This window comes from Hoplias malabaricus, chromosome 2, assembly GCF_029633855.1.
Source record: "Hoplias malabaricus isolate fHopMal1 chromosome 2, fHopMal1.hap1, whole genome shotgun sequence".
Classification (NCBI taxonomy): Eukaryota; Metazoa; Chordata; class Actinopteri; order Characiformes; family Erythrinidae; genus Hoplias; species Hoplias malabaricus.
The window spans coordinates 33,686,888-33,714,872 of record NC_089801.1 but is presented as its reverse complement, the minus strand read 5'-3'; the positions used below and the strand labels follow the sequence as shown (position 1 = coordinate 33,714,872).

General features: G+C 41.7%; 1 protein-coding gene across 1 annotated transcript; it reads right to left on the bottom strand.

Moving 5' to 3' along the window:
* Window positions 1-43: 43 nt before the first annotated feature.
* sik2a (salt-inducible kinase 2a) lies at window positions 44-27,985 on the bottom strand. The gene is made up of 15 exons (XM_066660526.1): window positions 27,783-27,985; window positions 25,746-25,862; window positions 22,870-22,933; window positions 17,798-17,959; window positions 12,455-12,579; window positions 11,528-11,651; window positions 10,323-10,549; window positions 9,512-9,664; window positions 8,675-8,830; window positions 5,008-5,221; window positions 4,611-4,895; window positions 3,836-3,975; window positions 3,376-3,495; window positions 2,826-2,920; window positions 44-2,499 (listed from the first exon to the last, which is right to left on the bottom strand). The coding sequence occupies exons 1-15, from the start codon at window positions 27,915-27,917 to the stop codon at window positions 2,064-2,066; spliced, it is 2,553 nt and encodes an 850-aa protein (XP_066516623.1). The 5' UTR covers window positions 27,918-27,985; the 3' UTR covers window positions 44-2,063.

Sequence of the window (27,985 nt, the reverse complement as noted above, 5' to 3'; positions counted from 1 at the left end):
TATGTGGCTGGCGGTTTACATTTATATTGGCTTCATAGATTTTATTGCATGAATACAAACACCCAAAAATTATATGTGAATGATTTAAAACAAAAAAATCAAAGGACTTGGACCTGTTTTTAAACCTAACATATGAATCTAGACTTTCTTTCAAAGTGAAACCCTCGAGTTGCTGTATATACTACTCTGGCTCTAACCATTTCTCACATCTGTCCCAGCTCCAGAGTCTCCCATAAGTTTATCATTTATCTTTTCAACATCTCTCTTAAGCAGTCCCAAATTTCCCCTCAGAGTTCAAGAGCATATCTGTTTAGGCGTTTTAAAATAACTTGTACACTCATACTAACAAAAGACTCAACATTTTTCACAATCTCTGTTTTAATACCAACAAATTATAGCCAACAAAAGCTTGACTACAAACTAACAATTAATGATGAGATCTTTTTTTTGTTAATCTTTCCCCAAAAGGCGTGAAATGGCACAGACAAAGTAAACACATTCACTGCCGACACCAGTTCTAGGCGCCAGGACTATTACTGTAGCTTCAGATATTGCTGTTATACTTGTGGATGGCGTATAATATTGTTGGCTAATAACCGTGTCACGGATCATCATCTGATCCCCCTTAAAGCCACATAGTGGAATTGGAAGGAGGACCTCGGAGGGGCTTTGGTTCCGTAAAGAGGTCACTTAACACTATTCCCGACAAGAAATTTAGCAGGACTCCATTAAAATGTACATTCTTAAAAAGAAAAGAGCAGGAATAGAAAGGCACGTCACTATAACACTAAAAAAAGGTTTCTGGGGAAATCTTCAGGAGATTGCATCTAGCAGCCATTGTGTGAGGACATTATACATCTCCTTATTTCTCACTAGGAGAGACAGGGAGATGAAGAGTGCTTGGTCAGTTCATAATTCAGCTAAGATTCAACACTAGAATGGTAGAAGGAGGAAGCGAAGGGGCAGATCTACCACCTATTGTTGCTTTACACTGTGCTTATTCTTAGTGATTAAGATTTTTGTCGCTGACCAAAGAAAAACTTCCTTCTTCATTTATGTTGATTTATAGTTTACTACATCATTTGAACACAGCAACTGTCTTATACATTGTGTGAAAATTTCATGACTAACGGGCCAATAGAAATGCTCCAAAATCACTTACATTGACTTCTATTGTTATCCTTCTATAACGTTACTACTTTGGAGATCGTTTCTTTGGACAGCAACGATTTACCTTTAAAATTGTGGAGCCCCCATTTCCCCCTCCTTACCAAGATAGACCTGTGTATGTACAGCTTTTATTTTCCAAATCTGGATAAAAAGTACCCTAGGGATATAAAAATGTAAAAAGTAAAAGAAATAAGGGGGACCCCTGCCAGATTCGTAGGGTGTGTCAAGGAGAACATATTGCTTTAATACTGATGCAAAGAAATCTAGTGTAACTGTGCTGCAGTGTGCTTTCTGATTCCCTTTGTGCTTCTTGAGCTAATTCTTTTATAGACTACATGTATTAGAAACACCTGACAACATAAATCATCTAGACCCTGGGATTGGGTTTGTAGGAGGGGAAGGTCTGTGGGGTCAACATGATTAGACATTATTAACATAGTCTCATATCCCTGAGGGCTTTCCGACCCCAAGTGGCCCCTCCTGGTGAGTTGTCCTGAGATCCAGCCCCAGTTGTGCCTCCATTTAAACCAGTAGACCAGCGGTGTGAAAACCCTTCTGGAGATCAACGGTCCTGCAGGGTTTAACACCAACCCTCGCCCACGTCGTCTGATTCAGCTGCGTTCCAGTTGCATACAAAACACTAACGCTGCATTGTGCACTGGTGTTATTAAATGCAGAATTCTGGTTGTCCCTAGACATTTTCATTACGAGATCATACATGGTTCTATGAGACTTCAAGCCATGTCCATCAATACTATTTAATACGCAACTATGCATCAGCTGTGTTCAGGACGTTCTGATCAGCCGAATGAGGTGTTAGACTGAGGTTGGAGATGAAACCTAGCTGGACAATAGATCCTGAAAAGAGGGTTGGCAACCACAGGAGTAGAGCTTCAGTTCACCATTACGCAGCCCTGCTGGGCCTCCACCGTCTCCATCATCTCACAGTCCATATACGGAGGCTCAGGGGCAGTTTGAGCTGCTTTGGTCTCGCCAGGGCTGGGGGGCAGAGGGGAGGGCTGAGCTGGGCTCCAGGCGTACAGCGGCTCGGTGGGAGTGGATGGGGTGTAGGCGGAGCGGCTGAAGCTGGGGCAGTCCGAGGGCGAGGGGAAGAGCAGCTCGGGGCTGTAGGGGAGTGTGGGGTTGCCGGGCTCTAGGAGCGGAGTGAGCAGTTGGGTCCGGGAGAAGGGCGGACTAGAGAGAGGGCTGCTGTGTTGAGGATCTGAGCACTCCTGCGCCGGAGGGTACTGGTCCTCGGCCAGCTGCATCTGGTGGAAGTAGGCCTGCAGCTGTGACTGCTTCTGGAGGTGGAGCCTCTTCTGCTGAAGCCTGTGTGAAGGGAGTGGGTCAGAGACATTTGTGGTGCTTTTTGATGGAAGCCACATTTCCGCAGCTAGCCTAAGGGAAGGGATTTGTGAAAGCCAATGTCTGCTTTTTCCCATTGCGTCAAATGTAATCAGCCAAGATATGCTTGAAGACTTGCTATTATCAGCCAGCATCCTCTTCCAAGCAGTATTTAGCATAACAGCTTAAACATAATCAGTGCATTATTAGCTATTAAGAATTTAATCATTGCCAAATCCACCCATTAAAGTCAAGTCCATTGTAAACAAACCAAATATTACGTATAGCATGTATATTTCTTGAATCCTGACCTGTGTTCTTGCAGTTGTTGCTCCAGTGTCCGAGGTGCAGACTCCTTACAGAACATCTGCCCACTGCCAGGACCGCTGGCCAGCAGACTGGCCCTCTGGCAAAAAATAAAAAAGAACCACACATCCTCATTAACTCAACCCACTGTGATCTCCAATTAATCTCTTGGGTCTAATCTATGGTTTAATTTGGACAGCCTAAAACCGCCTTGGATTAATACTTCATCAATCCACGCGAAACCATGCTCTGATTCTTTGCAAACTCCCCCTTGGACTGATGCCTCTACTTTCATACCTCTGTTCTATAAGCGTGTGAGGGAGAGCAAACGTTCTTTGGAAACCATGAGACCTGTGGTGACTCACGCTGGTTAGTGACTCTTAAAGGCTATTTTAGGATATGATTAGCCCTCTGCTATTTTAATACCCCATCCTAGCCACCCACACTTTTAAAATTAGAATGCAAAAGTGTGTCAGCTGTGGTCTAAGCCGCAGGTAGTCGGTTATTTCTTTCGGCACCAAAAATGTCGAATATGGGAATGCAGAGTGAGAATACCTGTAGCTTTTGAGTGAGGTACTGGGTTTCTAGAGACTGTCTTCTGGACAGGAGATAGGGATGCATTTTAGTAGAGAATGCAGCCATGTCCTTTCCGCTATGAGACTGATGTCCATCTCCCTGTAGACCATAAAACATTAATTTGTAGCGCAGACAAATGAGGATTCTGTGCTCCATTGCTTAAGGCCCACCTCTGAGCCAGGCCAGCTGCTAAACATTTCAAAACACAGCAAAGGATCCTCATTTGAACTGTTACATCAATAATGTGGCACGATCATCACTTTCAAAACAGTCTGATTTGACCTCCAGTGTATTTGAAACACTTTGCCTTTGAGTTGTGACCAAATATCTTAATGCCTCTTAAGGATAGAGAAGTTTTCATGGTCCTGGAGACCATGCCCTTCAGGAAGGCGAAGAGAAAGTCTGTGTGTTTGTTACTGTTCTTAAGGAGAGTCCTGACCTGGTTCTGAGGCTCCAGAGGATTTGGCTGGAAGTTAGTGTCTCCAGCGCCAGATTCAAGCACCATTTGGGCCTTGTTCAGCTCCAGGATGCCCTTGGTCCTGGCCAGGTTCTGGAGGTGCTGCCGGAAAACCACCAGACCTAAAAAGCAAAGATGCAGCAAGGTATGAAAACATGTGGCATAAACATAACAGAATTTCACAGTCCTAGTTCAGCAGTTGTTGCAGGAGAGAAGCTGTTTCCGAGTTTTGATTGCTGCCTCCGTCGCTGACGAACTGAATCATCAAGAGAGGTTTTTTTTAGGATTCAGACTTCAACGCCATTAATGGGAGGTCAGGAGTCAATCAGAGTGAGTGTCATTTAGCGTGGGATGGAAAAGGAGGCACTAAATGGTTCTTCAAATGAATGAAGAAGGGGCTGGAAATACGGATTTGGAGAAACTGACGCAAGAGGGGGCTTTTATAGCTACTATGAGTGAGTGATGGAGAGAGAAAGAGCACAAAGGAACTGACTGATAAGGAACCTGAAAGCAGGAAGAACAGCGGTAAAAGCAGCCTGTTCGTTTATCGACACATCACTCAATCTACTCTTTATTTATCCATTTATTAAACTATATAACTATTTATATATCTATGTATCCAACAATACATCTGTCCTTATAGATTACATCCCTTTCATCAACACATCCTTCCATCACTCTATGCTCCTTTCCCTCAATCTATTCTCCATTCATTCATCCATCTATCAGTTCACTAACTGAAGGTTTATAAACCTACCCTGTGTGAGCGAAGTGTCGGATGCTCTTCGTCCCTCCCGGAAGTTGACTGGTGTGTGATTGTGAGGGTCCCGTGCCTCCGAGACCAGGGCCTGCAGGGTCGGGTTAGTGGGCTTCGCGCAGAGGAAGGAGGGGCCTGTTTGATTGACAGGTACGGCAGCAGCTGGGTTTCCTCTGAAAGGCGGGGTCTCTTCAGGGAGGCTGAGGTCACTGTGTGTGGAGCCCATGTCGTACTCTGAATCCATGCTGCCCAGAGATGGGTTCAGACCCATGGACAACAGCTTCCCTGAAATGACCACGTGAAAGTAAAAGCCTTAAACTGGTGACATCCAGTGGAGTTATCAATCAATAAGTAGAAATGCTTGTTGTGATGTGTGGTGGAGTGCATTAGTGCAGACCTGTAGTGGTCAGTGCCCCAGGCTGGTTGGTGACCTCAGAGAGTGTGTGTCTGCGCTGGCTGAAACGAGTGGTCTGGAAGGCAGAGGGCGTAGCCTGCTCCTCTTCAGCCTCAATGCCTTCATCAATGGACGTCTCCAGGACGTTTCCTGCCAGCGAGCCACTGGCCTTTCGCACCACAACGGGAGGCAGAGGGTCCAACAGGCAGCCATCCACCTATAGACACCATAAAGAAGGCATTAAATACACTGCTGACAAGGTTTTGCACTGATGCATTGTGAGGCCTAAACTGGATGATGTCAACACAGTCCCAGTTAGAATTAAGTGTATTTTTTTAAGGGTCCATGTTTTTATTCCTCATATTTTCAAAGCTTTTTTCAAATATTAAATATTGTATAGTGTATTAAGTGTAAACCATATGCCTAAAACAATCTCATCAAATTGTAACATTTGAAATGTATCAGAGAGGGGCTGTCGTACAAAGACGTAACCCGGGAACTGAGTGAGGACTCCAAAATAGAATCTGCTGCTTGCTGTTCTTGCACAGTATGCAAATAAAGTTAAGAAGCAAGAGAGTTTTATACCATGAACAGGCAGATGAAACGCAGACACACACCATCTGCATCACAATAGTATCGCACACACAACAAGAAAGCCAAACAGAAGAAAAAAAGTAGGCCTTGAAGCCGGAGCCGCTGGGGAATCAGTTCCTGCTTTTTTCTGAATATCACCAAGCCGTGCGCAAATTCTATTAACCATTCCGCCTCCTCACATCCTTGTCCGGTTAATCATCTTTTGTGTGCTGGGTGCAGATTACGTGCCCCTGGTCCATTAAAAAAAAAATATCTGAATTATGTAACGCTACTTCATTCTACCAAATGCACACTAGCTTCCAGCAGATGCGTAAAATCAGGATAAGCCGCTGGTGATCTGTTTGTCAGTGGCTGGGAATCCGACTGCACTTACCAACCGGCTGTTCAGTCAATATCTCTGCGCAACAGAGCATCTGAAAACATCTGGATCTTTGGATCCATCCTAAACAAATTCAGAACCTCTTTAAAAAGAACATGTCACTTATGAATACATGTCTGGCTAAAAACCACCAGTGAGAGGAGGGCTGTAAAGATTTTAACATTCTGATACAGAAAAACATATCCATAATGCACCCACACAGCTTCAGGGACCTAAAGGTTGTTGGTTCAAGTCCCACTCCGGGTGACTGACTGTTAGGAATTTGGTGTGTTCTCCCTGTGTCCGTGGGGGTTTCCTCCCACGGTTCAAAAACATATGTTGGTAGGTGGATTGGCGACTCAAAAAGTTGCCCATAGGTGTGTGTGTGTGTGTATTGCCCTGTGGAGGACTGGCGCCCCTCCCAGGGTGTATTCCTGCCTTGCGCCCAATGATTCCAGGTTGTCACCAGACCCACCGCGACCCTGAACTGGATAAGCAGTTACAGACGATGAATGAAAGAATGAATTATTATATTGTTGGAGGATTTGCAAAAGATTAGGTGATTTGTATTATTTTAACTGTATTAAAAAGAAAAGCAGTCAGGACCAAGGGTTAAAATAAATCGGTATCAAAATAATATGATGACGTAACAGTCTGAAATCCAATCACCTGTAAGTTCCAGTGCAGTTGCTGCACACTGGTTGATCATGAGTTTTAAGTGGTATGAGACTAATGAGAATTACAACAACAAAAACAACAAGTTTAAATGAAAAGCTGATAATCGTGACAAATTTGAAAGATACCATACGTGTGTGGGTTTACATAATTAGCATTATTTTTTGTTAACTTCATTTCTATAAATATATAGATACATAACAGCTTATAACAGTTTAATTAAGGTATAAAAGGGCCCTAATTATTTCATCCAGGACTTACTAACAAACATTACACAAGTGTACTGCTACTGCCTCACTGTTTGTTATCTGTTATCAAGTTACTGAACTCTGTATATGGCAAAGAGCACCAGACGTAATGCTTATGTATGAATCCATGTGCACAAATGTATAGAATGACTGTGGTATGGATGCCTATGGAGAATGTCTGTTGTGAGCGACTCCCCGTTTGTGTGAACAGTTGATTCGGAAACATTCTTAGTGGGGTATAGGAGCCTTTTAAGGACGTACTCCTTTAAGGGCACCCCGGTTGATTCCTATAAGAACCAACAAAAAAGGCTGAGCTTCAGTGCTGGGAATTAAATATACGGTAACTATGGCGACCGCCTAGCGACAGCCAGGGTCCTGATTTAGCTGAAATAGGTGGTATGCAGTCACACCTCCTGACGGCTGGTACAGAGAGAGAGGGAGAGAGAGAGAGAGAGAGGGAGAGGGAGAGAGAGAGAGAGAGAGAGAGAGAGCAGGTAGAAATAGACCAAGAGAGGGAGAGGGAACGGAAGAAAGGGACAAAGGGTTGAGGGAAAAACAGAGAGAAATATAAGAGACAGAATTTATTGACATGGATGGGAAGAGAGAGAGAGGGGTGGGGGGGGGGGGGGCATGCTTAGCGGGCGGCCCAGTGCTGGTCAGTTGAGGGCTGGCAGACACCCGATGGCCCGGCGTGCTGTGTTGTGTAATGGTCAGCAGCTGGCCTGGCTCAGCGGTGGGACTTAAGCAATGGAGCTCAAACAAAAGGGCCACGAAGCTCAGAATCCTCACACAGTGATTTTCCACTCGCAATTCTTTTAAGATGTGCAGCATACGTCCAACACTCCAGACCTAAACCCATAACTCCCTCGCCAGCAGCATGGAGATATAAAGCTAAGTAGAAAGAGATGGAGGAAGGTGGGGGTTTCATTAGTTCCCGTCTCTATGCGGGGTGTTATTTTAGGATTCAGGAGCAGGGGCTGGTTCTCCGCAGATGATGACGATGAAGGTGATGATGATGTTGATGGTGAGTCATGAGGAAGAGCGAAGGGTGGCATGGCGGCAGAGGAACTTCACAAGCAGCAGACAAAAGAAGCCCTCGTCTGCTGCCGTCATCCAGCGGCACCCAATGAGTAATAATGCTATTTAAAAAAAAAAAAAACACAAGCAGCGCACAAATACAGCCCCCAGCTAAAGCGGACTGTATCTGACTCTAACTCCCCGTACAAGCTGCTACTCCTTTTCAATTGGTGCATTCTCTGACTTGTGTATTTCTGAGTTTATGTCAAAAAAAACGCACTGCAAATGGCTGAGAAACACACTTTTAAAGCTGGATTAATTTTACCAGAGGAAGTTCTGTAATTCATAATGGATTTGACTTGCCGGAATACTGTACAGGATTATGTCCTGATTACCAGGCCAAAGCCCAGATAACCACATCAGTAATAGGAGCAAGACTCTGTAACAATAACAACACTGTGCACGACCATGTGCTTAATTCATTAGCGGAAAGTGGATTACAGCAAGACCACTATCACTCACCATCCACTCCACTGTTATTACTGTCTGACTGCAAAAACAACCCACACTGAACATTCATAATGAATCAAACCACATCACACACTCACTCAGTCACTCACACATATACCTATACATTTACAATCGCACACAGCCAACGCACTTACCAACATGCTTTTTTGGACAGTGGGAGGAATCAGGAGCAACTACAGCATTTTTACAACAAATTATCCAACTTGACCAGAACAATCCAAATGTCCCTTCCAGATAAGACACTGACCTTAGGAATGGCCACCTCCTCCTCCATTAGGGCCTGCTCTGGGGTAGAAGGGCATTGTGGGAAGGTGAATGCCTCAGTAGATGTCTGCAGGAGCACCGGAGAGCGCAGGTGACGTGGAGGTTGAGGAGTGAGCCCACCCTGAGCTGGGACAGATGCCTGTGGGGAAAATAAATAAATAATAAAGAAGTGATCTTGCAGCCCTGACAAAGATAAGGCTAAACAGGTTAACACCACAGTTCATCACCATGTCACTTATTTACAGTAGGTAGTACAGTAGTACAGTATGTAGAAGCAGCAAAAAAAGTAGTATTTTTTTCTGCAGTTGTTCCAATAATATTCATTTACACAATTTTCTCAAACGCATTTCCAGGAAGCACTGAGGTTTTGCTTTTGCACAGAGGCTACCAGGAGAAAATATGAACAAAATGTTACGATTCTAAGCGGCATAGATTAAAACGGTGGGTGACAGAGTGGAAGAAAACAGACAAATCTATATGAACTTACTTACTGAGGCTAGTGTGTGATGATTTAGTCAATGCTAATTTACTTCTATTACTTCTTAGCCACATTAGGCTTGCAGATCCAGTGCAGAACCAAAGCAGATTACTCCTTTAAAAGCATACTTTGCCATTATAAAATGACAATATAGGCTAAAGTACAATCACTTCAGCTTTACACGGTTCACCACACAGATTTCCAAACGTTCTAGAACTATACTACGCTCTAATGTCCTAACACTCCTGTAACAGTGAGCAATGTCGTCCTTCTGACTTTCCTTTGCGCTCTTATAGTGGAGTGGTGGAACGTTGCTGGGGCAGCTTGGCGGGAGCATGTTACCTTGACGACGGTCTGCTCAGCGACAGTGCTGGGACGACGCTGGGTGGCGTTGAGTCGTGGCTCCACGGGGAAGCTACTCCGGTGAGCCTTCAGACGCTCCACCAGCAGGTAGTAGATAGCAGCAAAATGGTTGTAGCTTTTGTTCTGGAGAGACTGCAGCAGTGGGGGGAAGATAAAAAAGAACATTCTTACAGAGATTCAGATGCTTGAGTTATTTTTAAAACTGTATCTTATAGAGTCCTACAGAATCATTGACAGAACTATAGGCAACTTTCAGAGATAGTTTATATTAATGAAATATTAAAGTAATTATATATACCCAACATGACTAAGAGTGCATGTCAAACATTTCCTCTGACTTTGTTCCCCTTACCTGCAGTAATAACATCTTTACTTCTAGCAAGATTTAATGCTATGCACTGGATCATTTGCTGTGAGGCTTCAATGTAATTCAGAAACTAGAATCTTTTTAATTCTAGATCACAAACATCACTCCAACTGATCCAAGATGCATTCTTCAAGAAAACATAGATCCAGTGCCCCACAGCACAAAGCTCAGGGGCTTTACACCCCTAAAGCCTGCATTTAAGGCATGCAAACACTTTTTCCTAGACTCATTTCTTATTTTAGGTTCATAGAAACACTTTCTCTTTGAAAGAAACATCAAACCTTAAGTCAGTTTAAGCCAAAGCACTTTATGATTCATCTATTACACTGTATTTTGTTATGCCCTTGTGTTATCCCCTACATCCATATAAAAATGTGTACATCTATAAAGCTGCACCTCTGACCTGTTAAAAGCTGGTCTCACCTCTATGGTCTTGTGCTGGTCGATGCCGAGGCTGTGCATGAGACGGAGCACCTGCTCGCTGTGTTCCCCTAACCCCGTCTTGCTGTCTGTTGCCATGCCCTGCCGGTAGAGCACAGGCCTCTGGGATGGCACCTCCTGCACCATCCAGCGGTGCTCACGGATCTGACTCAGGGTCAGACGCTTGGCTGGGTCCAGGACCAGCATCTTCCGAATCAGGTGCTCGCAGTCTGATGAGAGAATGGCCATTGGAGGGTTGAAAGGTATGAATGCAAGGGAGTGGCTAGGCATAGATCTAATATAAACATTTCCCCCAAATACGCCTAAACATAAGACTCAGATTTAAATACAACCATAAGTCTAAGTATCCTTTTTCCCCTACTAGCCAATTTTCACTCAAACAGAAAATCAACTCTCCAATGGATTTTTTTTTACAGGAATATAAGGAAAATACCATACCCAAATACTAATACTTCCCTATAAATAACACCATAGTTCACTCACATTTCATTAAGATACACCATTTCGACAGATCTGTAATACATTCTGCAGTAAGGTCATTTCAGCTTATGATGTCTTAAGCAAGACTGGGTTAATCCATGGAGAACTTAAACTGAATCCACCGTAAACTGAACAAAAAGGGGATAAAATGCTAACCCCTATTACAGCACTGAGAGTACAGCATGATGAAACTCTGGCAGCCCAGCAAAGGAATTGGATTTCTCTAGCCATTCACTGTTTGGAATACATTAATAAGTAGCAAAGAACTTAAAACTTGAGTTACTGACAGAACCGTGGCTTTCTTTTGGGATGCGTTAGATGTGTGTAATACTTTAAACTATGTATTTTTTGTCATATATTGGAAACACAACAGACTAATGGTTTTAAGAAACAATCAGTCATTCTCTCCACTGATTCTTCTTCATGATAAGAAACAGCCACTATTCTGAAATCCATAGGCCTTTATATACAAGAGATTTTGTACTTCTACAAAATCTATTTTCTATTCTATTTAATCTATTTTAAAATGGCCATCTTCATGTGGGGAACCTGTTCTATGGAGTCTTAACGTGTACATTTAGGGACAAGAAGGCAAACAATGTTGTAGTTTTTTGGAAGAAACAATCGCTTTCATAAACACTGTTTGCTCATTCTTGGTGTTGCAAACTTATAGATTACTCACAGTAAACATTCAAGTGTCGCCTTACCCTCTGTCATAAAGTAGGGGATGCGAAAACGGCCCTCGAGGACCCTCTGTCTCAGAACAGGGAGGCTGGGACCATCAAATGGTAGAGCACCACACACCAGCACGTACAAGACCACCCCCATGCTCTACATAACACCACACCACACACACACACACACACACACACCAATGTTACTCATAGAGTGCCACTTCAACCATAAACAGGAAATAACAAGCATGTGCTCCTGGAGTGTAGAATCAATCAAAATGACCATTAACTGCTGATGTAACCCACTGAGCTCGTCCCTGTGTGATGAGAATGGATAAAGACTGCAGCCAACCAGCCCTTGATTTAAGGGCTTTGGACTCACAGAAGCTTCTGTATCTCAGTTTTGATCCCTGTGTTTCAACAGCAGTGGAATATGGATGGCCTCTTGGCAGCCCAACTGTGCAAGTTTGGAATCTGTTGTCATTGGTAATTTTATTTAATATATGTTATATACCACAAAAGAAGAGAATAACTTGAGGGAAGAATTAGGAGACAAGAAGGGAACACAGTGGCAGATTCAGCCAGGACATTGGTGTAATACACTGATTATTTTTGAGGAAATGACAAGGGGTCATTTAGTACCTCAGTTATATATCTTATCCTAAAGTCAATGTTATTTTTTAAACTACTGCTACTGCAACATATTTGAAGCTCAATACATGGAGGAGAATACTAAACTGCTAGAGTCTTAGCTAACAGCTTGCATTGCTAGCATCATGCTGAATCGTATGGTACAAAGTGAGGGCCACTAACTGCACTCCTAACACATGAACTCACACAACTGAAGACCTGAACTTTCAAACTCCCATAGAAATGGCAATGTTTAGACTGTTGGCGTCTCAGGAGCCCCACCGATTCCAAACTTTTCATGTCTGTGCGTGTTATCTGAAATGACCTTACCCAGATGTCCAGCTGTGGACCTTCATACTGCTGACCCTCAAAAACCTCTGGGGCAGCGTAGGGGGGGCTTCCACACCATGTAGTCAGGGGCTTGCCTGGGCAGAAGAAGTTCCCAAAGCCAAAGTCTGGAAAAAATTGTAATGCAGATATTCAATTTGACTTGCATGGTCAGGAAGGCATGTTAGTAAATATGTTAACATACTTAAACTGGCAAATCCAGTGACAAATATTGAACAATCAAATGATTTTGCTAACATGGAAATGCACTTAAACACTCAGACTGTAGATGGCATCCTTATAGAAATGAAACCACGTGAAATGGACCAGGTGGCCGTCGGCTTGTCAGTAGTTCTACAAAACAATGGCACCGTGACTCATTGTTTTCTGATCTTACACCCAGCAGAGCAAGCCATAAAGGCTGTTAAAATGTAGGGGACAGTACATTAGTCAATACTGACTTGCACTGAAACTACAAGGCTAATGCATAATAGAAACTTTCTTAGACATGCATGTGCCTGTTTTCTAAGGTTCTGACACTGTATGAAATGCTGGTATGGATACCAGACATTACAGACAGATACCTCTAACAAAACATGTCTTACCCAGTCAACCATATTTGAGATAATAGGGAAAACTCTAAATTTAATTTTACAATGTACATTTATATTTTTCGAAAACTGATTTAATGACTGTGTTCCAGGGAAAGTGTTAAAAGATGCTACCAACAAAAGACTGGGAAAACAGTAGCTGACTGAACTCAAAAAACCTTGTCCTCAAATGATGGGGCAGGCTGGGTGAACTGTCAGCAACCGCTAGCTGGAATGCTGCTGACATTTCCCTGTTATGATGGAATCTCAAACATGATCTATTGCTTTGCCCCTGTTATGTAACAGGTGATTATGGGGGAAAAGGGAAAGGCAGGGCAGCACAGTGAAAGTCAAAGGGGAACTATCGCTTAGAACATGGCCATGAAAAAAGACGCTGTATCTGAACCCTTCAGAAATATTTACTCATTAGAGGATTGAATAGGAGGATTAAAGTAGGGGTTAACATCACTGTCAAACTTGAGAAGTGTAGAACAACACAATAAATGCAGTTATAAAATTTCTTTTAATTAATTAATTAATTAATAATCATAAAAACCACACTTATTATTTATGCATTGTTTATACACTGCTATTCATTTGAGTGAACTAAAATCAAGAGACGTGAGTCCTGATTGTGAATGCAGGTAAATTTGTTTATATTTAAGTAATTACTGGCTGTATTTAATAATAACTAAGAGGGACCTTATTCTATCTCTTTTGCACAAGTTAACACAGTTCTTGATCCTTAATAAGAGCACTGAGATATGTCACTCGCCATTTATTTTGGAAAAAAAAAAAAAAAAAGAGACAGAGAGGCACGCGCCAGACACACGCAGCATTCTCATTGCCATGGTAACCATCGTTCATTTGCCGATTAACCTTTTCTTTAAATGTGTGATGATGTTCGGAGGCAAGATGGCGAATCGCAAATATAACCCGGAGTATTTGAAATGTGTCTTTTCATTCATTGAGTACAAACCTGGACAGAAACAGAAGCAGTTGTCATGTTCCTCCTCGGTTTCTTAAAAAAAAATGCTTAAATTCTCTTTGCATACATATGTTTGTTTAAATGTGTGTTTGAAGGCTATTTTTCAAAAATAAATGTGTTTGGTTTGTATTCTATAAAAGTGGGTCACGACTTAATGACCATGAGAAAATGTGATTCCTGGGCTGATACCAGTGGAGAACTCCTAGTCTAAACAGCCCTGTTCAGAATGGCCGGCTTTAGCACCGGCACCTTTAAATGATAACGAGCTGCTGTGTAAAGTGAGGCACACAAAAGCTCTTGTTTTCACTGTTTTTTCTCAGCAGTCTTATTTCTCACTCATTTTTGCCATCTTGACTTGGTTCCCACATTTCTTCACTTATATGATGACTGTTTTAAGTGGTATGACCCAGACCTATTGTGCTCTCACAAAAACGTGTGTCTGGCAGTGATTGTAAATACTTACCCAAAGTGGACAGTTCCATTCTAAAATCTCACGAGTCAAATGTGGAGCAATATCAGAAAGGCTCATCATTTCCCACCAAAAACTGACTGGGCACAGAATGTGAACATGCACTCAACATGTGATTATTTTCATGTCCACTTTAATTCTTTTTTTTTTCTTTTTAAGAGGAAACAATATCCTAACATAGTGTCAATTATTCAAATACTAACAGAACCCCCATGTGGAGAATCCTTAACCTGCTAAAGATGAAGAAATGAGCGAGTGAGAGAGCGTGAGTGAGTGAATAATTAAATGAGTGCATGTAAAAGTAGGTAAGACATGCCTTTGTGGTGTTATGCATCTAGAAATCATGACAAAGACCATCTGATAAAAGCAGGTTTGGAGTTTTATGGGTATACGATCTAATAAACCTCCATAAACCTTTACTGAACATCACCTTGGGCACTGGATGCAATAAAGGCATTAGTAATAATAAACTGAAGTACAGCTCTCCGTATATATACAAGAGACTCTAGGAATGCCTTATAATGCAGTTTCAGTCTCTCTTGCACATGATACTGTGACGTAAATGGACACACTCCCCTTTCATTACAATGTGCCTTTCAGCAGTGGGAGACTGGCACCTACGGAACAGCCGGCCAGCCCCTCTCTCTGTCACTTCAGTCTAAAGCAGCCTCTATTGTCACTGCAGCAATCATTTACCTAGAAAAACCGCAAGCAGCGGATCTAGATAAAGTTATCTACAATTCACACAAGATTACACTGAAATGTCTAGGAGATGAGAATATAGGTCAGATGGAATCACTGATGTCTGTGATCACATGCCTTTCAGCAGGTTAGAGAGGGAAAGAGTGCAAATATCAAATTATGTAAAAGTGAAAACTTCACACTTTTTATTTTTAATAATTCACACCTATTTTAATGCCAGGTGGGCACTACAGCTGATGTGTGAACACATTCCAGAATCCAAGATACACCTTTATATGCCTCTTTAAAATCACGAAAGCTGAAACCACACTGTGGTCTTGTGTGCCATATACTTTTTTTTTAACTATTTATGTAAAAAAAATATATAAAACATAATAATTGCACATGCATGTCACATCTGAAATGAATTGAATGTCTAACATAATCAGTAGAATCCTGCAGAATTTAAGGTCAAATGGCACATTGAATGTAACTACTGAAAACATTTTTAATTTAAGGTGGAATGGAAAACTTCAATAAAAACCTTAGACACCAGAACTGATCTACTGCACAATTAATTTTGTCGTGGATTTGGTGCATCCTTATTACTATATTTCAAGTAATCAGGGTTCTTTGAGGAACGGCAGCCATATCTGCACTGAGAAATGCAAACCAACCTGTGTTACAACCTCTTAGTCCTGTCTTGACCCAGACTAAGCTTCAGATTTACAGCCAAAGGGTTGTTAGGAATTTCATCACGATATAATGTCTGTTCAGTAGCTTTAGCATGAATGTAATTCATTTCCTGAAATCTTTGTATTCTTGCAGATAAACTGTGGGAGGCCTGGTGATTCACCAAGCTCAGCCGGTTTTACAGTTCCGTGTGTGTGTGTGTGCGTGTGTGTGTGTGTGTGTGTGCGTGTGTTTGATCTTTGAGCATATTAGTTAATTCCTCAGTGCTACTGGCCTCACTTCCACTTGACGTCACTGGGCAAATATGTGATCCTGGAGTGGCTGAGACTGACTGCTGTTGGTATGTATGTGTGTGTGTGTGTGTGTGTGTGCGTGTGAGAGAGTTTGTTTGAGTCCATTATCTGATTTGAAATGTAGAGGCCTAAAAGAAAGCGAAGGCATTGAGTTTTGCTGGTAACTCAAATTTACAGGGCTCTCAAGTGGCATGGTGTCCCAAGTAGTTGGCCCAGTCCAATCCCTGGTGTTGTCTCAGCCATCTGAGGTCAGAGGTTTTCAGACCCTTTCACATATGCACACCAACCTCTCATATTTCTTTCAATCTGCCAGGTGATGTGACAGATCTGGGCAGTTTGCATTCTCCACTTTTCTGTAGGGTTGCATTAGTGGCAGTTCAAAAACCAATGGCTTGACTTCTTGTCTTTGAGGAAGCATGAGCTGGCCTCTATGCTCCCTAAGCTGGTGCAATCAGGGGAAACTCATTAACTGGTGAAATTAAGGAGAAAGTTCTGCAAAATTCAGGAATGAAAAAAAAAAATCCCCCCAAAAAAAACTCTCACGTTTAGAGGATCACATCACAGCAGAACATGAACTTTCTTTCTCCTTGTGCTGCATATAAGCCTTAGGTCCCCATACCCAACAACAGAGGACTAGAGGGGTATGAAGCCCCCTAGCACTGGGCTGTGGTGTAATGGAACTATGTTCCAATTCCAGTGCAAATCCCACCAGATACTTACTGATTAAAGCACTGAAATATATGTTTAAAATATATGCTCTATAAATGTATTAAAATTAATAGAGCGAAAGATAAACACATTTTGTAACAGTTAAATGGAACAACACTACATCAGCCTTGCGATTGGTGAAGGTAATCCTTCTGTAAATGCTACTCAAGCTTAGGGCTGAAATAAAGGAGATTTTGGAAAATTCACCAGTCATTTACTGCTCATTGTTATTCCTAGGGTATCATTTATACATGAGTGTTGTGTGCCCAAAAGAGTGGGATTAACCTAATTAGAAAGAAAACATGGATTCAGGTTCCCCAAGGCTTTAAAGGGTTAATTAGATCAACACTTTAGCCCTTCTCATATAATTCTGTTCTTTTACTTACCAATGAGCCTGATCAGGGCTTAGCTTAGGGGTTTACTGAGCTGAGAATAATGAATGGTGGGTTACAGGAACAGCTAAGCTGATCTTTTATTTTTGTTCTAATTTTTTGGGACACGAAGTACAAGCGTTGGGTTACTACCTGTCACTTATGATGTGTATTGCAAAAACTGTTGCAATTGCATAAAGGGATCTGTACTGCATTTAAAATGGACCCTTTGACTTGTAACAGTCTTGAAACCATTTTTGGTGTTTAGATCATATAGAAAATCTAGACTAAAGTTGTCCTAGAAAAGCAGATTTCATAATGGTAGAAAAAGGGGACAAATTACTTACAAATGCAGTTTATTTAAGAGGAATTTTGGGTATAACACTATAGGCTCTGAAAATATAAATCAAAGATATGAAGTTGTGACTGAAAAAAAGGGGGGAAAAGCCAGTGTTGTCTGACCAGTGCACTGGACCCAAACCAGAACTGTTTGGATTATTAAAATTAATATGAAATGCATGGTATCTGTGTGCGTGAGATAGCGTCCATTTACCTGCAATCTTGATGTTCATGTGTGCGTCCAGCAGAAGGTTCTCAGCCTTCAGGTCTCTGTGGACGATGCCGCGCTCATGACAGTACTCCACGGCCGAGAGGATCTGCCAGAACTTCCTCCGAGCATCCACCTCACTCAGCCTCCCTCGACTGGCCAGGTAATCTGTGGATCAGGCAAAACATATATTAGAAATAGGCAGTTAGTGTTCTCCTCTAAGCATGTAGAGCTCCACACTCTAAAAGCAGAAGTAAGCTTTTACTAGTACTCACACTCCCAGACTGAACAGGGTAAAAATCACCCCCACAATAAAAAAAAAAACAGAGCTACACAAAACAGAGCTAAATGAAGGCAAAGCCTAAATGCTGTGATCATTTGTATATTGCTAGAGAGGTTCTGGCACACACAATGCTCAATCTGTTCAATGTTTTGGTGTGTTTGCCAGAGCAACTATAGTTAGGCCAAGTGCACAGATGAGTGTATTTACAATGACTTTGTTCAAGACGTTCAGCTCTGAGGGTGAGACAGATTTCAGACGAGCCCTGTTAGCCCAACATGCCAAATATCATCCCTCTTTTAAGAAAAACAGACACTTATCAAAGTCCTACAATAACTTTTAAAAGCCATAAAAGGTTTGCTTTTCAAAGTTTCTATTGTTCTATTTATTCAGTCATGCTCTAGATCCACTTCATCCTGCTCAGGAAAGTGGATAGGGTGCCACTCCATCACAGGGCATCACACACTCACCCAGAGACTCGTACAATCACACCTGTGGACTCTCCAACAGCCAATCCACCTACCAGTATGAGTTTTACAACAGTGGGAGAAAACAACAGCCCCCAGAGGAAGGATTGAACCCAGCACCACTACCTGCAGTACCACCATGCTGCCCATTCATTTAGAATTACAGACAAGATTACAATTAAGTGTCGGAATATTAGATTAGTTACTGAGAAAAAGAAATAGACAAAAAAGAACAACATATACAAATCAAACCAAGGAGTTGGTGGACCATCCCCTTCAGAGTGCAGACATCAAGGTCACTGAACATGAATGAGATTACATCGATGGTGAGAAGCACTAAATGCAACTTCTACGCCTGAACTTTGAAAGTGTGAAAAATATTCCTGCAGTTGTGTAGTTTTCTGGGTTGATTTCTGGGGTGATTCTGGGTCTGCTCCGGACCCACCCTGACCCTGATCAAGATTAAGTGGTTACAGAAGGTGCGTGAATGAATAAATATTTAAATTTCCTTCGGACCAATAAATAATTTCAAGCCATTTTGACTGAATATATGACAAAGGCAGCAGTGGGGAATCTGAGAGCTCACATGATGTGAAGTAATAAAATTTTGTCGCAAAGCTTCTGTACCCATCAGATCCTGCTCTTTCTGAGGCAGGTGAGAGCAGAGAGCTAGTCTCTCTCTCTCTCTCGCTCGCTCTCGCTAATGAAACAGTAGCTCTGAGAACCTGATCAGTGTGAGGCTGATGAAAACACACAGCCTGGGAAGGAAAGAGCAACACGGTCAGCTGACAGATGGCTTCACATCCACATGATACAAGTATCTGACAACAGAGCGTCATTCACAGCATGACGTCAGGCCTGAGAGCAGCAGCTGGTCCAGGTTAGGACCACTTTGAGAACATAGAAACGTCATGAAATATTCAACTTACAGGAAAGGGGATTATATAAATGATGGAGAGGCGAAATGTGAAAGACAGTGATGGACAGATTAAAGTAATAGTGCAAAGTGAAGTGTCCATCTGAAAATGTAAAAGATTACATTTACAGAAAATTATTTACAGGGTTTTTAAATGTTAACATTTTGACAAATATATTCTGAATAATAAATTCAATTTAAACAAATAAAACCACAAATGCACATTTCTGCAAATCACACCAAAGTTTAAAAACAAATGTAAGACTGAAAGCAATGCCATATTGAAGACTACATGTTACTGTACTCTACATGTTACAGAGTGTCATCTCTTTCATGCAGTAAGTGCTAAATAATCACACAACAAAACACCGAGGGTCTGCTCATAACACTGCTGTGATGAAAAAGGAGAGGCTCAGAGACCCTGTGGCCAGGTGTGATCATAAAACTTGAAGGAATCAGATACAAAATTACAGATGACATCTAAACTGTGATTAGAACCAGTTCAGGTTTAATATATGCATCTTGACACTCTACACACTGTGACATTGCAATGAGAATATAACATACAGAGTGAATGAAGATAAATGTAGAACAGTGTAAACAATGGGCACTGTTCTTGAACAAATTTGAATGAGAGGAGAACACTAGAAAAACGTGCTGAACAACACTCTAGAGTAGTGTGAATGAAGAACATTGTTATCGAACAATGTGAATGTGAGAGTGCATTCAGGGTGAATGTGAGACAACATGCAAACAGTGTGAACAAATGTAAACCACTGTTTAAATGGAGGACAAGGTTGAATGAAGGCAAAACGCTAGAACGAACGAGAAAATTCCACATCTGTGTACATGGGAGAACATCTCAAGATCTGTGCAAATAAAGGAGCATATTTGTAAAGAAACAGCGCAAAGAAGTAAAACACTTTGTTATTTGGGTCAAGAGACAAAGGAGGCGGCACACTAGAAGTGTCTAAATGAACGGAGAAACATTGAAGAGAATCTGAAGTGTGAGACACTGCTCCAGTGTTTGGTTCTGTTTGTGTTTATTGAGAATACAGAGGGGCTCTCTAATTTCTGGACCCGAATGTGTCTTCATTTTCCCAAGGACTTTGTGTCATATCCATGTCATAAATGGAGGAGCCGAGATCTCATGGCTTAACCCTTTGTCCCCCAGTCTCCCACCCACTCTGACGATATTACAGAATGTGGTTTTGATAAGGATCTGCTCTCTGTAAAGTCCTGATCTCTGGTTGTTGTGTTGACATTTGGGAAACGTGCCAAGAACGTGAGATGCTTTTGAAGTTAGTGCTGCTCTTCTTCTGAAAGGGTTCCGAAAGCTGCCAAACAACAGAGGAGATTGCTTATCACCCTGGAGCTCTTAATCCAAACCACACCCTGGAGTCTGTTTTTGGGACCGACTAGGCCTTGTTTGTGCTAACAATTACTTGCAAATCATTAAAAACATCTGTGAAATAATTTACTTTTTTTTTAATTTATTTTATTTGGGCGATTAGTTCTGGATCACAAATGCCATTCCAACTCAGCTTCCCTGCTTCACACATTAATACCAGGGGTTTTATATATTTTTAGCTAACAAATGGCATTGAGCACGGTGAGCTCAGACTTGTGTAGCAGCTCCAGTACGTCCCATTTCATCTCATGTTTTCTATGGAAATTAAAAAAGCTATGTGTACAATAAATGCCTGGTGTCCACAAAGAGAAAGCTTATATTTGTCTATACATTAAAAAAGTACAAATCATTCAGTGACTGCTCTGCCTATTATCAAATACACCACTCTGTCGATAACAGTCCTGTTCTGCGTTTATTTATTTTTTTATTATGGCCATTATCATATGATGGTGCCCTCAATCAAGAGCAACCTTTCATCCTAAAGAGGCTATCAACCTGGCAGGTCCACTGACGTGTGAACACTATTCAAGCTCATATTATCCAGCCTCACCAAGGCTCAGAGTACAGTGCAGTACACGGGTCTGAGCGCAGATAAACAAGCATCAGCCAGCCGTCCAACAGCAAGATCCCCAACACGGCGGCGACCCTTTTTCCATTACAGGTGCCTCGGCTAATTAACAGAGATAAACAAATGGCATCTGTTCAGCACGTCCATTATGGTGTGTGTCTGTGTGTGGGTTTGGGGGGGGTGGGGGGGTGGGGGGCTGTTGCAGATGGCAAGCACTGTAGGTTACTGCATGCACTGTACTGCATATTATTGATGAAGACTATAAAAAAAAGAATGTGCTTACTCCATCTCTCCAAACATTAATTAAGCAATAATTAAATATAATTAATTTATATTTAGCAATTCCTACTACTAACTAATACTGCAACTGTGCACGTGACTGTATAATGTCTTTAGACCACACAGCAAAGATGCTTGACATCATTCATTTACAAGGAGAGCTAGTTGTGTAAAGTGGGCGGAGTTAGCCATGAGACAGAGTTAGGCCAAATTTAATGATATGGTGATTACTAAATAAATTCAAGCAGGGAGGTAGCTGCTTTATCTTCACTACTCTGCCATCAGTTAAACCATAGCCAACACATGTCAGTCAAGTTCCGAAATACTCCCAGGTGATGAGCAACAAGTGACATGCGCAAGGAGAGGTAAAAAAAAAAAAAAAAACAGATGAGAGGTGTGAATGCAGAGTTAGGAAATATACTCTGGAGCACGTGCATATCAGCCTTCGGTCACCGTACCCAGAGCTAAGTGTTCATTAGCGGATAAAACCCACCAGGATTGTTTTGTGTAGCAGTGCCTCGTGTGTCAGAGTTCTATGCAGTCATTCAGTCTATTCACATCAGTTCACTAATGTTCTAATGGACGAATGACATCAAATTCTTACAGAAATTGTTCAGATATCTAGCAAAAGCCTTCCTACTGACATCATTCTTTTCACAAGCAATGTCTACATTGTGTAGGCACTGAAATAAATTACTAAAATAAATCAAACAATGAAAGTAACATATAGATCATCATTTAAAAATGAAATGCTATGTAATGTTTTTACCTTTTAAATCACTGTGATATTTCACTGGTCTGTAATAAGGAGAATACAGTCTCTGTCAGTGCTACCCTGGGGTCAGCACTGCAGAAATGGTACGGTGGAAGTTTTGGAGGAGGGTAGGAAACCACCCCCTCACCCCTTCCCCATTGATTTCAGGGGAGCCTTCTTGGAGCCTCAGGAGCAGAAACCCCAAATCTTACCTAGTGTTCCTTTAAATACATTTTTTCAAGTCTTGGTTTTTGACTCATAAATAATAAAAGACAATATAACATATATTCTCACTTAGATATTATTATTATTATTATTATTATTTTAAAAAGTGGATACTGAAGAATAGGAAAAACCTTGATACTGGTTAGTTTTACAGAAAACAATGAAAAAAATTACTCACCAAATATCTCTCCATTTTTGGCATACTCCGTCACCAAGTAGAGCATGTTCTTAGTCTCCATGACCTGTGAGGAGAGCACACACACATCAGCAGGTTTCAACCATTAGAATCATAAAGCACCAGTCCAGTGGAGTAGTTCTGGCTTTAATGGAGGCAGGTTTCACAAATGGAAGAAAGCTCAGGTCATAGTTTGTGAGGAATATTCTCTAGGTGCTCCCACTATTAAAAAAAAACATATTTTTGTAGGTGGACTAGCTGTGTGAAACCATCCACAGGTGTGTGTGTGTTGCCCGGTGATGGACTGGCGCCATGTTCTGGGTGTGCTTCTATCATTGCTGGAGATGAAATACAAAAGATGATGATGATGTCTTCAATATTAATTTGCATTATAGAAAATAATACAAAATAAGGAAAATTTTAACAGGTGTATATACACTGATTGATCACTGGATTAGAAACATCCACTTTATATCTATAGTCACTATCCATTTGATCGGCTCCACTGACCATACAAGAGCATTACAATTACAGACCTATTTCTCTGCATACTTTCTTATCCCCATTTCACCCTGCTCCTCAATAATCAGAAACCCCATATGTCCCCCCACAGAGCAGAGCAGTGACACTGACAGGTGGTGGTGATGTGCTAGAGTGGGTTGCGCTGGTAAAAGTGGATCAGACACAGCAGTGCTGCTAGAGTTTTTAAACCCCTCAGTTGTCCACCAACCAGTCAATCCAGCATCCTGTGTCTACTGATGAAGTACTAGCCTCTTCCTTTTGCATATATATCATCTCAGAAAACATCTCCTGAAAAATGAATATCGTGTACTTAATGGCTGTTTTGACTATTAAATAAATGAAGGATGGTCTATGAATTCTGCACAGATTTTAATGTAATAATTCATGATGTGAATAAAAATATTTGGCAATGAGACTCAATGTTGTAGCTAAAGAACATTACTAACCCTACGTCACATGTCTCAGACTGTGTGTGGCATTAGTGTCTCTTTAAATTTGCTTCAACTGGCAAGAGCAGCTTGGACTGGGACACCAATGCAGTCATAACACATGTTCATAAAAGCCTTGACACTGTCATGAGCTGCTTATTAGGCTGCCGACAGCTACAGGTGACTTTGGTCTTAAGCGTTCGATTAAAGCGTGGGTAAGCAGTGAATAACAGTCCAGCGGAGACTGAGTGAAGGTCAGCGCTATACGCTGGATGCTGCTGTTGCTGATGTTGTTGTGTAACAGCGACAGACTGTTGCTGCTACTCACAGCGTTCCAGCCCCAGGCGACCTAAAAAAAAAAAATAAAAAAAAAAAAAACAAACAAAACAAAAAAATCCCTTACGTAACACTTGGAGGCTAACCTCATCGGTACACAGCCACAACAACTGGACCTAGGCCTCAAGCTTCCCTAGGATCCCGGTGTCCACACTACCACAGGGGACAAGAGAGGGTTGATTATGACTAACAGTGAAGACAGGACAGGTCACAGAGCCTCGCTGCTGTAGAGACGGCATCTGAGAGAGCGGCTTTTCATTCAGGTCTGGAATGAAAATGCAATCTGAGCGAGGCCAGAGGGTTGAGTATTAAGATCACATGCTGACCGAAGAGGTTCATCATTTTTTTAAAGCTGTTTCCTATCTGCTACCATTAGCATGGCATTAAAAAAAATCTACAAAATATATTAAATAATGTATTAAATGGCTGTTAGACAAATTACTACAGTTTTGCTACATTTTATAATTTTAGTTTATGTTCTGGCTTTCCTCTAATACTCAATATTACAAGCCTTTTATTTCTTATAGAACTATGTCTTATTAATGTAGCATATACATTGTTAATCAACATGACTGGGCCTAAAATTAAGTAAATAAATATGTTAAAGACATATATCATTATTACAGTAGGGGTGTCATGTGTTAATAAAGTGTTAACGTGAACTATTTGTAACAGCACTATTTTTTAACGCTGCTTTTTTTTATTCACTTCTACTTGAATAACACAGGCATTGTGCTCTGGACTGGTTCTAATTCATGTATGAAGAAAACATCAGCCATGAGACCAAGCCTTATGTGGTCATTGTTGCTTGCTAATAAATGAGCTATTTGGAGTCAATGAGTTCAGATCACTATTTGTGCAAACATGTGCTTCTTGCCTGTTCATTGCACCTCACCAACACATTTTATGCTGATGCTGTTTTCTGGTCCCTCTCAGACCACTCCCCCTCCAGAAACTAACAAACAAAAAAACTAAAACCTAATTAACTAAAAATAAATGTAAAAAACCTACACAAACGCCCTGGGGACCTCTCACCTGTCTCAGGAACAGTCCACAGGCACTGAAGATGTGCAACAAGATATAGATTTATTTTTTTCTTGGTGGAATGCATCTTCCACAGTATATTTAAAGGATAATGAAGGGAACTGTGTTTCTAAATGACCTTTTTGTTTTATTCTAAGAGGGAACTTCTCTTGGAGACTTGGAGATGTTATACTACAACAAACAAGAGACAGATCGATAATAATGTTCCTGACAGTAATAAAGCCATCCTGATGAAGGTCATTTGGTTCGCACTTACGTCGGTAACTCAATTATTTTAAACAGAAACACTTTACGTCAGGGTCAAATAGGAGAAAATATTAATCGCTTAATCACGATTAATGACACAAACTGATGCATTTAATTGTGATGAATATTTTTCACATTTTCTGACAACCCCAGGTTAAAGTCATAATTTTTCTCCAGTCAAAATTTTTTCCAAAGCATTGTGGGAATACTGCACATTGTGCCTCGTAAATGTCCCATAAATCAGTGGCTCTTCAATGCCCCTCTGGAGATGGAACGGTGGAACACCTGGCAACCTTGACGTACCTGGTACAGCTTGATGATGTGGGGGTGGTCCAGCAGCTTCATGATCTCCACCTCCCTGTAGATCTTCTCTAAGTTGGCAGCATCCAGCTGGGTCTTATCAATGATCTTTATGGCCACCTGTGCGTGGAAGTTGACAGTGTTTACCATTTCCATCTGCAAACACATTACTAAGAATACATATTTATATGTTTATATATTAACCTTTGAAGTTACCATCCAGCAGCCATACTGATCCATTATAGCATTATATAACATTACATAACATCATTCACTATATGTAGAAGAAAATGTGCATTCTTGGTTATGAAGGGTATTTATAGGCAATAAAAAATATTTCCTCTCTTGCTGCTGGCAGAAGGCCAGAACACTGCTGTGGGAATTTGACAGTATTCAACCATAAGTCAGGTACATGCAGGGGAATCAGTTCTGGATCAGAGACTCCACCCCAACACATCCCAGAGGTATTGGATGGAGCTCCATTGTTGCAGATCTACAGACGACTGTTAGGAGGCTTTATGCCCTTCTAGTTGAAGCTTGGCATTGAGCATTGTGACCTAGTGGCTTTATAAAGTGATCTATTCTTTTAGCTAAGCATTTCTATTCAGATTACACAAGCTGTCTTATGTGTGTTTGTATGCAAATGAACGCCTTTGTCAGCAATGGGGGTACCTTAAATATTTAGACCTTTAGTGGTGCAAAGGCAGAAAAGCCATGCATGGTTCTGTAAAAGCCTTTCAGGTGCGCATATATCACGCTCGGTGACTGAAATGGAAATTCTGCAGCTGAGAAAAAGAGCGCGTGCTCCCTCTTGGTCGCTCTCTCTCTCTCTCTGTGTGTGTGTGTAGAAACAAGAGCAACAAGAAGAGTTTCCCCTGAAGACAAACACGCTGACGTCATGTCAGTAGTCTCTCCAATGCTGCCACATGCCTGTGGGTATTAAGAACATTCCAGTGCAGCTCGCACTGTATAGCTGACATAATTTGACACAGACACCAAATTATCACACAGACAGCGGCACGCAGGGATGTGTTTGAGGCACTCGTGCAAATGTCATGCATATGTAAATTTGCATCAAGAACAAGTAGTCAACAGACCACTGTTGCAGTGCCAGGTATAATGGACGTTATCATCATTTGTGCTTGAGGCTGGGTGTCGTTCATGCACAATGTGCTTTTTTCATCACAAATAGCCTGCAAATGAGGGGAAAGCGATGTTGCTGCAAAGCAAAAGAAATCAGCAATATGTGAACATTGTGCATGAGTTGGTTTTTTTTGGAGTCAGTTATATACTTCTATTGCAAAAGGACACTAAATTAGGTTAGAATTGTTAAAGCATAGGCGAAGTGGACACAGTATTTTAATATATCTGCACTAACGTACTTACACCAATGCAACATTAGCCAAAACAAAGGTGGCATTGAAATTTGTGCACAAATATCTGAGAGCAACACAGCTATTGGTGCATGTCCTTTATTGGGGCAAACACTCATTTAAAAAAAGGTGGAGGGGTGGAGGTAGTGTCTCTAAGCAAAAAAAAAAAAAACTACTGTGATAGTGCAAAGCAGCCAAGCGACCATTGGCTAGGTGGGGGCACAACAGTAGGCTAGAGAAATTATGCAGTATAAACTTGGACTTGGTCACACCAAGAAATACAGCAGTTACACCACAGGACTCCCTCGCGTCTGTAAGTTACTGAGTGACCACTACGACAGCCTACATTAAAACCTGAAAACGTTGCTCTTCTGTCTGGATTCCCCAAAGAAAAGCCCACAAGAGTTGCACCACAGGGCTCACTCAGCTCAGCTCAGTCTGTAAAAGTTCCTGTGTGGCAACAATGCAGGCGTAAACTTCTGCACTGAAGGTCTTTCTTTAGATTTCATCTGGACCCACCACCGCAGTTACACCACAGGTTCAGCTGAAGTTCCTCATGTCTTTTATTTGCTTCTCCCAACGCAAACTAGTGCGCCCAAGACTCTTTTCCAAGGGGTTTTCCAGCAGAAAACCTAACCTTTAGGAAACGTGGACAGTGTCCACTCACCTCAGACTTGGTGATCCTGTGCTTGGCCAGTTTCACCACGGCGAAGTTGCCTTTGCCCAGAGTCCGCTCAATGTCATAAAATCCGACGCGAACCGGTGCGCGCTGGACGGTTTTAGGGTCCGGCGGCTCGGCCATGGCCGCGGCTCTCCTCGCGGAGTCTCTATCGGCAGAGAGACGGAGAGGTCAACCGACTGTCTGAGTGA